Source organism: Bufo gargarizans, chromosome 9, assembly GCF_014858855.1.
Source record: "Bufo gargarizans isolate SCDJY-AF-19 chromosome 9, ASM1485885v1, whole genome shotgun sequence".
NCBI lineage: Eukaryota > Metazoa > Chordata > Amphibia > Anura > Bufonidae > Bufo > Bufo gargarizans.
This window is the reverse complement of record NC_058088.1, coordinates 20,569,768-20,583,919: the sequence shown is the minus strand read 5'-3', so window position 1 is coordinate 20,583,919 and position 14,152 is coordinate 20,569,768. Positions and strand designations below refer to the sequence as shown.

Here is a 14,152-nt window from a genome sequence, read left to right as displayed (position 1 = left end):
CTGAAGTACCAAAGTCCGGGGTTCCATGGCTTTCCGACCCTGATAGGAGAGACTAAACTAGTGACATGTAGACTTGTACTGTAGGATAATAAATAGCAGCAAGCAGCTCCCTTAAAGCTGAAACCGGCTAAATACTTTACCTCTGCTCTGCAGGAAAGAACACTGAGTGCCGTGCACTGACTTTAGGACACATCAGGAGGAGGAGGAGCCTGTGTTTGGGCTAGAGGAGGAGCGGCCTGTGCTGGGGCTAGAGGAGGAGCGGCCTGTGCTGGGGGGGTAGAGGAGGAGCGGCCTGTGCTTGGGGGTAGAGGAGGAGCGGCCTGTGCTGGGGGTAGAGGAGGAGCGGCCTCTGCTGGGGGTACAGGAGGAGCGGCCTGTGCTGGGGGTAGAGGAGGAGCGGCCTGTGCTGGGGGGTAGAGGAGGAGCGGCCTGTGCTGGGGGGTAGAGGAGGAGCGGCCTGTGCTGGGGGGTAGAGGAGGAGCGGCCTGTGCTGGGGGGTAGAGGAGGAGCGGCCTGTGCTGGGGGGGTAGAGGAGGAGCCGCCTCTGCTGGGGTAGAGGAGGAGCGGCCTGTGCTGGGGGTTAGAGGAGGAGCCGCCTGTGTCAGGGGTAGAGGAGGAGCCACTTGTGCTTGGGGTGGTAGAGGAGGAGCAGCCTGTGCCCTCGTCATACAAACAGCCACCGGCACCCCAACTTTAGTATTACTGTAGTTTTATTACTTTTAGTACTGTATTACTTTAAGCAGCACAGCGACTGCCTTGCTTTCTTACATACGGGCACAGCGAGCAGGGATAGGTTGGCACACAAGATGTGGGTGGCAGACGCCATGTTGTACAGGCTGCGGCCATCAGGGCACACTGCCATCATCTTCCCAGTTACATCTCTGATGTTTCCCCTATGTATTATGTCCGGCTGTATATGTCACTGCTGATAGCAGCCACGCCATGGAGACCTAGGAGAAGATGCCGCTGCTGCAGTGAGAGCCATTAACCCTTTAGCTCTTTATTCTCTACCAGTTTTCTGCACAGATAAAGTTGGTAAATGTTCGTTAGACAGCCGCCCCCACAAATTATAAAAATGAGGTAATTAATCTGTAGAGGTTCTCCGAGATAAGACTTTTTTTCCAGGGGACTTTCCACTGGAAATCACTGGTCGGGAATCACTGGTCTACATTACACACACTTAGGCCCCTTTCACACAGGCGAGTATTCCACTCGGATGCGATGCGTGAGTTGAACGCATTGCAACCGCACAGAATCCCGACCCATTCATTTCTATGGGGCTGTTCACATGAGCGGTGATTTGCACGCAACACTTGTGCGTTGCGTAAAAATCGCAGCATGCTCCTCTTTGTGCGTTTTTCACGTAACGCAGGCCCCATAGAAATGAATGGGGCTGCGTGAAAATCGCAAGCATCCGCAAGCAAGTGCGGATGCGGTGCGATTTTCACGCACAGTTGCTAGGAGACAATCAGGATGGAGACCCGATCATTATTATTTTCCCTTATAACATGGTTATAAGTGAAAATAATAGCATTCTGAAAACATAATGCATAGTACAATAGCGCTGGAGGGGTTAAAATAAATAAAAAATAATTTAACTCACCTTAGTCCACTTGATCGCGCAGCTGGCATCGCTTCTGTCTTCTTTGCTGATTGCAGGAACAGGACCTGTGGTGACGTCACTCCGGTCATCACATGATCCATCACATGATCTTTTACCATGGTGATGGATCATGTGATGACCGGAGTGACGTCACCACAGGTCCTGTTCTGTTCCTGCAATCAGCAAAGAAGGAGACAGAAGAGATGCCAGCTGCGCGATCAAGTGGACTAAGGTGAGTTAAATTATTATTATTATTTTTTTAACCCCTCCAGCGCTATTATACTATGCATTCTGTATTCAGAATGCTATTATTTTCCCTTATAACCATGTTATAAGGGAAAATAATACAATCTACAGAACACCGATCCCAAGCCCGAACTTCTGTGAAGAAGGTTTGGGTACCAAACATGCGCGTTTTTTCTCACGCGAGTGCAAAACGCATTACAATGTTTTGCACTCGCGCGGAAAAATCATGCGTGTTCCCGCAACGCACCCGCACATTTTCCTGCAACGCCCGTCTGAAAGAGGCCTTAGGCCTAGTTCACATGCAGATTTTTAGTGGAGATTTTTTTAACATGTGGTAAAAACATCAGCTTGATATGGGAAATATGAAAAGCCAGACACACAATGTTTTTTGCTCCTGGTGTTTACATTCATAAGGTAATTTTCTGTTCTGAGCAATTTTAAATTTAAGGACAATTTTTTTTTTAATTATTTCTGGTGAGAACAATTTTTAGTGACACTATTTTACTGTACATATAACTTATTAACATTTAATATTTTTGTTGGCATGTAGTAAGGGAAAAAAGAGAGGTTCTGCCATTGTGTTTAGTACTTTAACCGCCTCCGGACCGCCTAACGCAGAATCGCGGTCCGGAGGCGGCAGCTCTGCGCAGAGTCACGCATATATGCGTCATCTCGCGCGAGCCGAGATTTCCTGTGAACGCGCACACACAGGATCGGAAGGTAAGCGAGTGGATCTCCAGCCTGCTAGCGGCGATCGTTCGCTGGCAGGCTGGAGACGCGATTTTTTAACCCCTAACAGGTATATTAGACGCTGTTTTGATAACAGCGTCTAATATACCTGCTACCTGGTCCTCTGGTGGTCCCTTTTGTTTGGATCGACCACCAAAGGACACAGGCAGCTCTGTAAAGTAGCACCAAACACCACTACACTACACTACACCCCCCCCCCGTCACTTATTAACCCCTTATGAACCCCTGATCACCCCATATAGACTCCCTGATAACCCCCCTGTCATTGATCACCCCCCTGTAAGGCTCCATTCAGACGTCCGTATGTGTTTTGCGGATCCGATCCATGTATCCGTGGATCCGTAAAAATCATACGGACGTCGGAATGGAGCCTTACAGGGGGGTGATCAATGACAGGGTGGTGATCAATGACAGGGGGGTGATCAGGGAGTCTATATGGGTGATTACCCCCTTGTCATTGATCACCCCCCTGTAAGGCTCCATTCAGACATCCGTATGTGTTTTGCGGATCCGATCCATGTATCCGTGGATCCGTAAAAATCATACGGACGTCTGAATGGAGCCTTACAGGGGGGTGATCAATGACAGGGGGGTGATCAGGGAGTGTATATGGGGTGATCACCCCCCTGTCATTGATCACCCCCCTGTAAGGCTCCATTCAGACGTCCGTATGTGTTTTGCGGATCCGATCCATGTATTCGTGGATCCATAAAAATCATACGGACGTCTGAATGGAGCCTTACAGGGGGTGATCAATGACAGGGGGGTGATCAGGGAGTCTATATGGGTGATCACCCCCTTGTCATTGATCACCCCACTGTAAGGCTCCATTCAGACGTCTGTATGTGTTTTGCGGATCCAATCCATGTATCCGTGGATCCGTAAAAATCATACGGACGTCTGAATGGAGTCTTACAGGGGGGTGATCAATGACAGGGGGGTGATCACCCCATACAGACTTCCTGATCACCCCCCTGTCATTGATCACCCCCCTGTCATTGATCATCCCCTGTAAGGCTCCATTCAGACATTTTTTTGGCCCAAGTTAGCGGAAATTTTTTTCTTTTATTTTTTTTCTTACAAAGTCTCATATTTCACTAACTTGTGTCAAAAAATAAAATCTCACATGAACTCACCATACCCCTCACGGAATCCAAATGCGTAAAATTTTTTAGACATTTATATTCCAGACTTCTTCTCACGCTTTAGGGCCCCTAAAATGCCAGAGCAGTATAAATACCCCACATGTGACCCCATTTCGGAAAGAAGACACCCCAAGGTATTCCGTGAGGGGCATATTGAGTCCATGAAAGATTGAAATTTTTGTCCCAAGTTAGCGGAAAGGGAGACTTTGTGAGAAAATACAAAAAAAAATCAATTTCCGCTAACTTGTGCCAAAAAAAATAAATAATTCTATGAACTCGCCATGCCCCTCATTGAATAACTTGGGGTGTCTTCTTTCCAAAATGGGGGCAAGTGTGGGGTATTTATACTGCCCTGGCATTTTAGGGGCCCGAAAGCGTGAGAAGAAGTCTGGGATCCAAATGTCTAAAAATGCCCTCCTAAAAGAAATTTGGGCCGCTTTCCGCATCTAGGCTGCAAAAAAGTGTCACACATGTGGTATCGCCGTACTCAGGAGAAGTTGGGGTATATGTTTTGGGGTGTCATTTTACATATACCCATGCTGGGTGAGATAAATATCTTGGTCAAATGCCAACTTTGTATAAAAAAATGGGAAAAGTTGTCTTTTGCCAAGATATTTCTCTCACCCAGCATGGGTATATGTAAAATGACACCCAAAAACACATTCACCAACTTCTCCTGAGTACGGCGATACCACATGTGTGACACTTTCTTGCAGCCTAGGTGGGCAAAGGGGCCCACATTCCAAAGAGCACCTTTTGGATTTCACAGGTCATTTTTTACACATTTTGATTTCAAACTACTTACCACACATTAGGGCCCCTAGAATGCAGTATAACTACCCCACAAGTGACCCCATTTTGGAAAGAAGACACCCCAAGGTATTCCGTGAGGGGCATGGCGAGTTCCTAGAATTTTTTATTTTTTGTCGCAAGTTAGTGGAATATGAGACTTTGTAAGAAAAAAAATAATAATCATTATTTTCCGCTAACTTGTGACAAAAAATAAAAAATTCTAGGAACTCGCCATGCCCCTCACGGAATACCTTGGGGTGTCTTCTTTCCAAAATGGGGTCACTTGTGGCGTAGTTATACTGCCCTGGCATTTTAGGGGCCCATATGCGTGAGAAGTAGTTTGAAATCAAAATCTGTAAAAAATGGCCGGTGAAATCCTAAAGGTGCTCTTTGGAATGTGTGCCCCTTTGCCCACCTAGGCTGCAAAAAAGTGTCACACATGTGGTATCGCCGTACTCAGGAGAAATTGGGGAATGTGTTTTGGGGTGTCATTTTACATATACCCATGCTGGGTGAGAGAAATATCTTGGTCAAATGCCAACTTTGTATAAAAAAATGGGAAAAGTTGTCTTTTGCCAAGATATTTCTCTCACCCAGCATGGGTATATGTAAAATGACACCCCAAAACACATTCCCCAACTTCTCCTGAGTACGGCGATACCACATGTGTGACACTTTTTTGCAGCCTAGGTGGGCAAAGGGGCACACATTCCAAAGAGCACCTTTCGGATTTCACTGGTCATTTTTTACAGATTTTGATTTCAAACTACTTCTCACGCATCTGGGCCTCTAAAATGCCAGGGCAGTATAACTACCCCACAAGTGACCCCATTTTGGAAAGAAGACACCTCAAGGTATTTTGTGATGGGCATAGTGAGTTCATTGAAGTTTATATTTTTTGTCACAAGTTAGTGGAATATGAGACTTTGTAAGAAAAAAATAAATAAATCATCATTTTCCGCTAACTTGTGACAAAAAATAAAAAATTCTATGAACTCACTATGCCCATCAGTGAATAACTTAGGGTGTCTACTAAGACATGTAGAACAATAAAGTTAGCGAAACATTTATATATGGATGTCGTTTTTTTAGCAAAATTTTACAACTGAAAGTGAAAAATGTCATTTTTTTGCAAAAAAATAGTTACATTTTGATTAATAACAAAAAAAGTTAAAATGTCAGCAGCAATGAAATACCACCAATTGAAAGCTCTATTAGTGAGAAGAAAAGGAGGTAAAATTCATTTGGCTGGTAAGTTGCATGACCGAGCAATAAACGGTGAAAGTAGTGTAGTGCAGAAGTGTAAAAAGTGGCCTGGTCATTAAGGGCGTTTCAGCTAGCGGGGCTGAAGTGGTTAAATTTACAATAATCACTGCAGTAAAAGTACTATAGCATGTTTTTGCACTATGGGTCAGTAAAATTACCACAATAACAAATATGATGTCGTTTGATTTTTTTTTAACTACTTTTGCACAATACTAGCAAAAACAATAGCTTTTTTATGTATTCACATTCCAAGAACCACAACTTACGGATGTAGACGTATATATTTTCTGGAACAAGGTGCAAGCTTCATTGTCACCATTTTGGATACAGAGGACCAATGGCAGAATAATCACAAGCAGCATCTTCTTCAAGGCATTCTCCCCAATCGAAAAGGTGATGTAAAAACACCCGAATAAACACCAGAGCTCCGCTGGCTGCATTTCTGAAATGAAGCTGGAAAGAAAAAAACTCCAACTAATGAAGAAAAACACCAGGAGCCAAAAAACTCTTCTGTGTCCTACATCTCGTATTTCCCATAGACCTTCAGTGCAGAAAAACTCCAGAAAAAAACCTTTGTGAACCCACCCTACGGCTACATTCTAAAGCAGCGGATTGTTATATTTAGATTTTCCTGCAGCGTGCGTCCATTACAAAGAGTAAAATCTGCAGCAAAAATCAGTCACAAATCCAGAACACACAGAGCACGTCCTGATATCTGCAGTGTGTGAATGCGGGTCAGTTCGGCTCACCGGCATCGTTCTGTACATGAAGTAAATCTGGACTGTGCTCCTGTATGTAATCCTATTACACTGTACATACTGCGCCGTTACTACAGCGGGGGTAGAGTCTGTGATACATGACGCTCTCAGTATAATCCGCAGCTCATACTCACCTCTCTGTTTTCTAACCAGAACCAAGTAATCCGAGTGTCTGGGTCACCCCTGTGGTTGTAGCTGTGGGGGTCATCATTCTTCTTGCTGCTGCCATTGGTGGATTTGTCCTATACAGAAGTAAGTATGAGGAATACAGCGCGGCTTCTCTCAGGACGTATGTGTATATATATTACATGTAGAGGTTATATGTTCGGCTGTTACACTTTGTCCTCTGATTTCCTCCATATTGTATGGTTCTCTCCAGACTGTCCCCATACTGATGTCACACATTCCCTCCACAGTATTTGTGGCAGATACGAGGTGAATGAGGCCTCAGGAAATGTTCCCCATATGCAGCAGGAGCTTTACCGGCCCATACACCGAGCGCAGTACAGAAACTAAGTGTGAACAGAGGTGTATGAAAGGCTTCCAGTCATTATTCATCGTTCTCTGTATTTCCTCACTAATCAGGGAAATATCGATAACATTTGTGATATTTCTGCCCAAAATAACCATAAATATAAGAAAAACTAATGTGAAACCTGAGCTTTATTCAGCAAACATGGCGATGATTTTACTGGAACTTTCTATAAAAATTGTCTGAAAAGCTGCTGCCAGACACATAACCCGGTGACCTTCCGTCTGTACGTCCTCCCCCCCTCAGCCGTCCTCCATTATGTTCCTTTATATGGACCCAATGATGATGGATCTTCAGGCTCCTGTTACTAATTCCATCTCCTCTTCTTACTTTAGGAAAGAAAGCCGGCTACAAGACGACCAGCAGTGAGTATTCTGTATATGTGTCTCTGATGAGATGTCACTAGATGTGACGATGACTGGTGTCCTGTAAATATGGAGGACAGTATGTGGCTGTGATATATAGTGTGAACCCTCTACTCTGCGTATAGGATATCAACATGTCTTCTAACATGGGAGCACCTTGACAGAATTTTGGGGTACAACTGCAACAAGTCAGCTATTTCTCCCTTCATCGTCAGGGAAATACATAAAACGAGAGGTAGAGCAAAGGTTTTGTGTGCACTAATAGGACAGCGGCCATTTTGTTTTTCCTAATCATTGCTCCCTAGACAAAACGAGCCTTTATAACTAATGAAAGGTATTTGGGAATATACTTATAATAAGGTAATATTTACGTATTTTTATTTTCTTAATTCCCGGAGAACCCCTTTAACCCTTTCACTACCAGCATCGTACATGTACGGCGCTGGAGCTATGTGCGAACAAGGGCGCCCGCTTGCACGTGCAGCGGGCATCATGGCCTGCAGATCTCTGCCGTTTCATACAGCAGAGACATGCGGCTAATAACCGTGACCGGCAATAATGCCGATCGCGGTAATTAAATGCTTTAGATACAATGACCAAGTGAGGTCACGGCATTTAAATGTGCAAAAACCCGTTTCCTACTGATGCCCCGTGTGGCCAAATGGGGCATTGGTACTTGCGCTGAGCACCTTTAGCCTCACCGATGAGGCTGAAAGTGTTCAGTCTGCAATTCTTATTTTGACCACCAGATGCCAGGATAACAAATGAGCAAAATTAACTTTCAATGGCAAATATAAAATCCCTGAAAGAACAAAATTTAAAATTTAAAAAACATAATTAATAAGCTCATATATGAGCCACAAAATGATCACAAAAAATGGGGGTCAGAATATGGTGATGTAAAAAAATATATATATTTTATCAAAGTTTAAATTTATTTTTACACTAGACATGAAAAACCTATTCATATGGGTATCGTTGTAATCGTACTAAGAATGTAGGGCACAGGTCAGTTTTGCCGTAAACGCAACGCTGTGGGAACAAAACCCATAAAACGGTGGAGGGATTGCGTTTTTTGTTTCCAATTACACCAATTTTTTCCCGCTTCCCACTACATTTTATGCCACAATTAATGGTGGCATTAGAAAGTACAACTTGTCCCGCAAAAAAATAAGCCCTCATACAGCTATGTGACCGAAAATATTAAAAAGTTATGGCTCACAGATAATAGGGAAGAAAAATTAAAACGCAAAAACGAAAAAAGCAAAGGGGTTAAGGTTAACTGTTTTTCTAGCTGTGTGCATCCTACTTTCGCTTTGTGCCGGTCATCTAAAAACCCTTATCTCTAAACTGCTAAGAGGTCATTATTTAAGCCACATTCTTATCCGTGAGGTAAGAACTGAGCTATAATGAGTGTTTATAATGTCAGAGATCAGATATAAGAAGCCCATCAGCTCCCCAACTGATAGAAAAGAGAGAAAATCCACAAGCAGCTGTGTGTACAGGATTCCATATTTTTTATAAAGAACAATTGGAAAAATGATTTTTAGCTCAAAATGAGTACAATTCAATAATAAAAGAAAATTGTCTCCAAAAGGTGTACATAGCCTTTAAATAGTTTTTTTGCTGTTAGATAGGCCCATTGCTAAAATTGAAAAATTGGCATGGTAAGGAAGGGGGATAAACACTCTGGTAATAAAGTGGTTAAAGGGGTTGTCCAGGAATTAAAAAAATGAAAAAAAAATATATATGTTCCCAAATATCTTTCATTAGCTATAGTGGCTTATTTGTCTGGGGAGCAATCATTAGGAGAAATAAAATGGCCGCTGTCCTATTAGTACACACAGAACCTGTCCTAATCGCACAGGAGGACAAGTTACTTTACAACACTGAGCTAAAGAGCTGCCTCATCCTCCTCTCTGCTCTGCTTGTCAGGGATTATGATCCTGAATACAGCTGATAAAATGAATCTCTGTGGGAATGGAGTTCATGAGGAAACATGAAGTACAGAGAGGAGAGTGGAGGTAATGAGCAGCAGCACTTGTATGCAGTCTCCATTACCACAGTCTGTCCTGTGAATCCTCTCTGTACTTCATGTCTCCTCAAGAACTCCATTTCTACAGAGATTTAACTAAAGATCAGCTGTATTCAGGATCATAATCCATGACAAGCAGCGCAGAGAGGAGACCTGTCCTCCTGTATGATTAGGAAGTTGGAAGAAAGCAGCCATGTTCTTATCATGTACAACCCCTTCACATCTACAGATGTAGCACATGAGTTAACACACACACCTGGTGAGTTATCACATCTAGTTAATGCATTATGACTTTGACTCTTAACCCTGCTGCATCTGTACATAAAATACTTTTTTGTAGATTGCGTTAATTACCCAGTAAAGGTACATGACGGCAGAACAGAGATAAACTGCCGTCTGACCAAACAAATCCAGAAGAATTTTGAGAGTTATGAAATCGCTGTGTACAAGAATGAGGAAAACATGACTAAATAGAAAAGCTACAATTTCTGGGGAAATTGTGTGAAGTGTTCTTGCCTCCACCAGTAGTCCACAACTGGAGTGGGCGGAGTAACTGGGTGAAGTGGCTTGAGTAACTGTTGTGTGGTTGGACTGGCTGGGGTAACTGTGAAAAGGTTGGACTGGGCAGAGTGACTTTATGGAGCGGGCAGAGTGACTTTATGGAGCGGGCAGAGTGACTTTATGGAGCGGGCAGAGTAACTGTGTAGAGTGTTTGGAGTGAGTAAAGATAGTAAACATTACACTAACCAGTTGATTGATCAAATTTAAAAAGTGCACATGGCAAGCTTGATAGAGTGAGAAATGCATTTCAACTTTTATTTATTTATATAGCACATTAAATTGCAATGTTGTTGCCCAAAGTGCTTCACAGTTACATGAAAACATACATTTATAAAAACTTTAGCAGCCGATTTGTGTAGGTGGGCTTGAAAATGAGGGAGTGGTGGCAGTTTAGAAATCATGTCCTCATTTTTCAGCTCACACTCTAGCTTTTGTCACTCTGCTGGCTGCTCACACACCTGGGTTCTTATGGCAACTCACTCTACAGCAAGGGGCAGAGAAGAGCGGTTAAAAACAAACTGCTCCAACTTGCTCACTTCACTGGCGGTTGCCATCTTCCAACGGTTGTAGTTTAAAAATTATAAATCCTACAGCGCAGAGCTTTATATTTTCTCTGAAATATTAAAAATGAAGGCACAGTCGCAGTTTAGAAATTGCCCTTCAAATTTGAGGTGGCTAGAGAGGAGTTTCAAAGAATGTCAATGGGCGGCGTGAGTTGCAAACAAATGGTCATATTGTGAAAACTATCAGGACTATGGCTTAGCTGTGGACATTTTTAGTGGCAGCAGGGATAGCTGAACGTTTTGATATAAGTGGGCTTAAAAATGAGGGAATGGTGGCAGAACCCTGATTTTTCAGCTCCCACTCTAGCTTTTGTCAGCTCCCACTCCCACCGCCATTTTTCCTATGGGACCAATTTCGCCACAAAAATGCCAATATTTTGTGAACTATGTGGAACGTTTCGCCGAAAAGTATTAACACACCAATCGGGAACAATCCGCACGTTTTGGTATATTACTGTCTATGTAGTGTAAAAATTGTGGGAGGAGTTAGGGTGGTAAATTTGGCTATAATAATAAGAATATATATGTGAGAGAACAGTAAATGGTATTGCCATGCAAGAACACTTAATAATCAGAAAATAGAAAAACAGTAAAGCAAAGAATTTACATTCCATGTGGAATTTTGCATTAAATAATTTCCTGTTTTTACAGTTTCAGACACTTCATCATCTAACTTGTTCCCTAATGCCGCTAAAGCCTAATGGTGAGTGATTATGTCTGATATAAATGACTCCGCCATGTAATGAAATGTTAAATCTGGTATCAAAGATTAGGAGAAACCTACTGGGATGAGAGAGATAAGGAGTGAGACACCATGTTAGGGGCACAGATCTGCCATTCCAGCATCTCCACAGCCACACTGCCACAGGGTGTTTGGTTTAACCCTTTCTGTACATGCAGGGAATCATGTCTCCATATATATGCGCTGCTTTGCTGGACATCCCAGAAGATATGGCCCACATTTACTAATGGGGTTCACGTAAAATTTAAAGCAAAAACTTGAAAGATATCAGCACCATTTCACAAGATAATACAAGCTCTTAATCATAGATAAAACAGAAGTAAAAATTCTGGTACTGAAAGTCAGTTCCATTCACCTCAATAGGGCTTTGCAGAAATTCATGTGGTTTCCACCCCGTTCAAATGAATGGAAGTGATTTTCAGTTGAGGAAATTTCTGCAACAAAATCCAGTGTGTGAAGGCACCCTAAGGCCAGATTCAAATGATCGAGCGGTCTGCGTCAGTACAATTCATTACAGCTGAGGTCCAGCAGGGACACACAACATCATAAATCATTATAGTGCCGTGAGGTCTTGTTACAGGAGCAAAGTTCAGGCCTGGAATCCACGCTTCCACACATAGTGTGTTTTCCACAGACCTCTTGCTCTTCTGACACTGGCCCAAAAAAGAGGAGTACATCATTGTGTGACCAACACTGCGCCACGTCATATGCGGTCCATCTGACTGTATGTACCAAATGTCCTCCTGGGTGTCTTTATGTCGGTGAAACTGATCAAAAACTTAGAACAAGAATGACCTCTCATCTCCACACAAAAAAAGAAGAAAGGAAAGATTTGCCTGTACCAAAACACTTTTTTTTTTTATATTCGTTTTATTGAACACACACAGCAATCAATAATGACAGTCTCAGTACAAAGTCTAGCATCAATTGTACAACAGTGTCTTGTAGGAGTGTACATATGACATGTGCATTATAATGCTAAAGAAAAGACAAAATAATAAAATAACATTTAACAAGAAACTACTGTGCTGTATTGTTACTTCGCCTCAGTACCCGTAGCCGAAGGTTCCACCACCCCAGGACAAGCAGAAAACACCTGACCAAGGCATATTCATCCCATCTGATTCATTCCATTACCGTCTATTCCCTTCTACCCCACAATATCACTGCTGTTCACCCTGTTCTGCCCTTAAGGCCTCAGTTAATCTGTGTGCGGAGTAAGCTGTGCTCGGGGAAGAGCACCAGGTCCCCCATACCTTTTGAAATTTAGATGTACACCCCCTATTCTTGAATACAATGTTTTCATAAGGTATTATGGCGTTGACAAGTTGTTTCCATTGTGTCAAGGAGGGCGATCTATCACCCATCCATCTCATGGCTATCGCCTTCCGCGCCAAGAACAATACTTCCCTAAGGAATATCCTAATATGATGTGAGTACACATTCTCTTCCATTATCCCAAAGAGACAAAACTTCGGCTGCAATGGCACTGCACATCCCAATAAATCCTTGAGCAATTGAACCCTTTCCCAGAACGCTTGTACATAAGGGCATTCCCAAATAAGGTGCCAAAAGTCAGCATCTGTAGCCGCACACCTATGACACTCAGAGTGGGTAAGTCTACCCATTCTATTTAGCCTCAGTGGGGACAAGTAGCTCTGGTGAATTATGCAAACTTGAATAAACTTATTATTCACGGCAGGTGACACCAGTGTGGGGGATTCTAAAATGTCTGCCTCCTCTTCGCTGGTTAAATCTGGGATTCTAGCCTTCCATTTATTCAGTGCCTGAATCGGGGTGCCCTTCAGCTTAGCATCCAACAAGTTGGTATATAACGTGGAAATGAAGCCCCGCGGTCCCTGTGAGCGGATAACTCCAATCATTGGGAAATTGGACAGCGAGATTGGGGTATCCCTATAATGAGCTTGCAAGGCGTGTCTCAACTGCAGAAATCTATAGAAGGCCTGCCTAGGAAGTTTGTGTCTCTGGCTCATGGACTCGTAATCATTGAAAGTATTATTGCTGTAAAGATGGCCCAATGTGACAACCCCATGTTCCTTCCAGAATACCTTCTCTTGCATTACCAATAAATCAGGGAACATGGGCTTATCCCAAATCGGGGTCTCCCGCAAATCCCCTCCCATTCTATGCAGACCTTTGCTAGCCTTCCAAACCTGAATGGCCACCCTATGAATTGGCAGTAACCTACGTGAGAATATACCAGGCTGCTCCAGTACCGACCACAAGCCAGAGACATCCAAATATGTAGCTAGGTGTCTCTCCTGTCTGCACAGTTCATCTCCCGGCGACAACCAAGACTTAATATTCCTTAATTGTCCAGCTAAATAATATAAGTAAACATCAGGCAAAGACATGCCTCCCTCCTTCTTAAAACGAGACAAGTTAACTATCGACAGCTTGGGCCTATTAGCGCCCCAAATAAATGGCGACATCAACGAGGTGAGATTTTGAAAGAACTTCTTCGGAACTGCATAAGGTGCATGCTGTAAAATATATAAGCACTTCGGCAGGACAATCAATTTTATCAGATTGATTCTCCCCGGTGCAGATAAAGGCAAGTTCTGCCATACCCTAAACTTCTCTTTACAATACGTCAGTAAAGGTTGAATATTTAGGACATGGAAGGACATGGCATCTTTGGTGATATGCACACCCAGATATTTATAACTATGCACAATGGGCAGTTCTCCTGAGTCAAAGGAATCCTCCAGTTGGTATAAAGGACAGAAAGTCGATTTCGACCAATTTATCCGTAGTCCCGAGAATTGGCTAA

The 14,152-nt window shown here is 43.1% G+C and overlaps 1 protein-coding gene across 1 annotated transcript in view; it reads left to right on the top strand.

The window, feature by feature from the left end:
• The window catches only part of LOC122919682 (class I histocompatibility antigen, F10 alpha chain-like), an 82,291-nt gene that overhangs the window by 53,767 nt on the left and 14,372 nt on the right, over positions 1–14,152 (top strand). The window contains exons 5-7 of the mRNA XM_044268849.1: positions 6,714–6,812; positions 7,428–7,457; positions 11,268–11,319. Coding sequence (XP_044124784.1) covers positions 6,714–6,812; positions 7,428–7,457; positions 11,268–11,317 — 179 coding nt within the window. The 3' untranslated portion in view covers positions 11,318–11,319. The remainder of the gene's footprint in view (positions 1–6,713; positions 6,813–7,427; positions 7,458–11,267; positions 11,320–14,152) is intronic.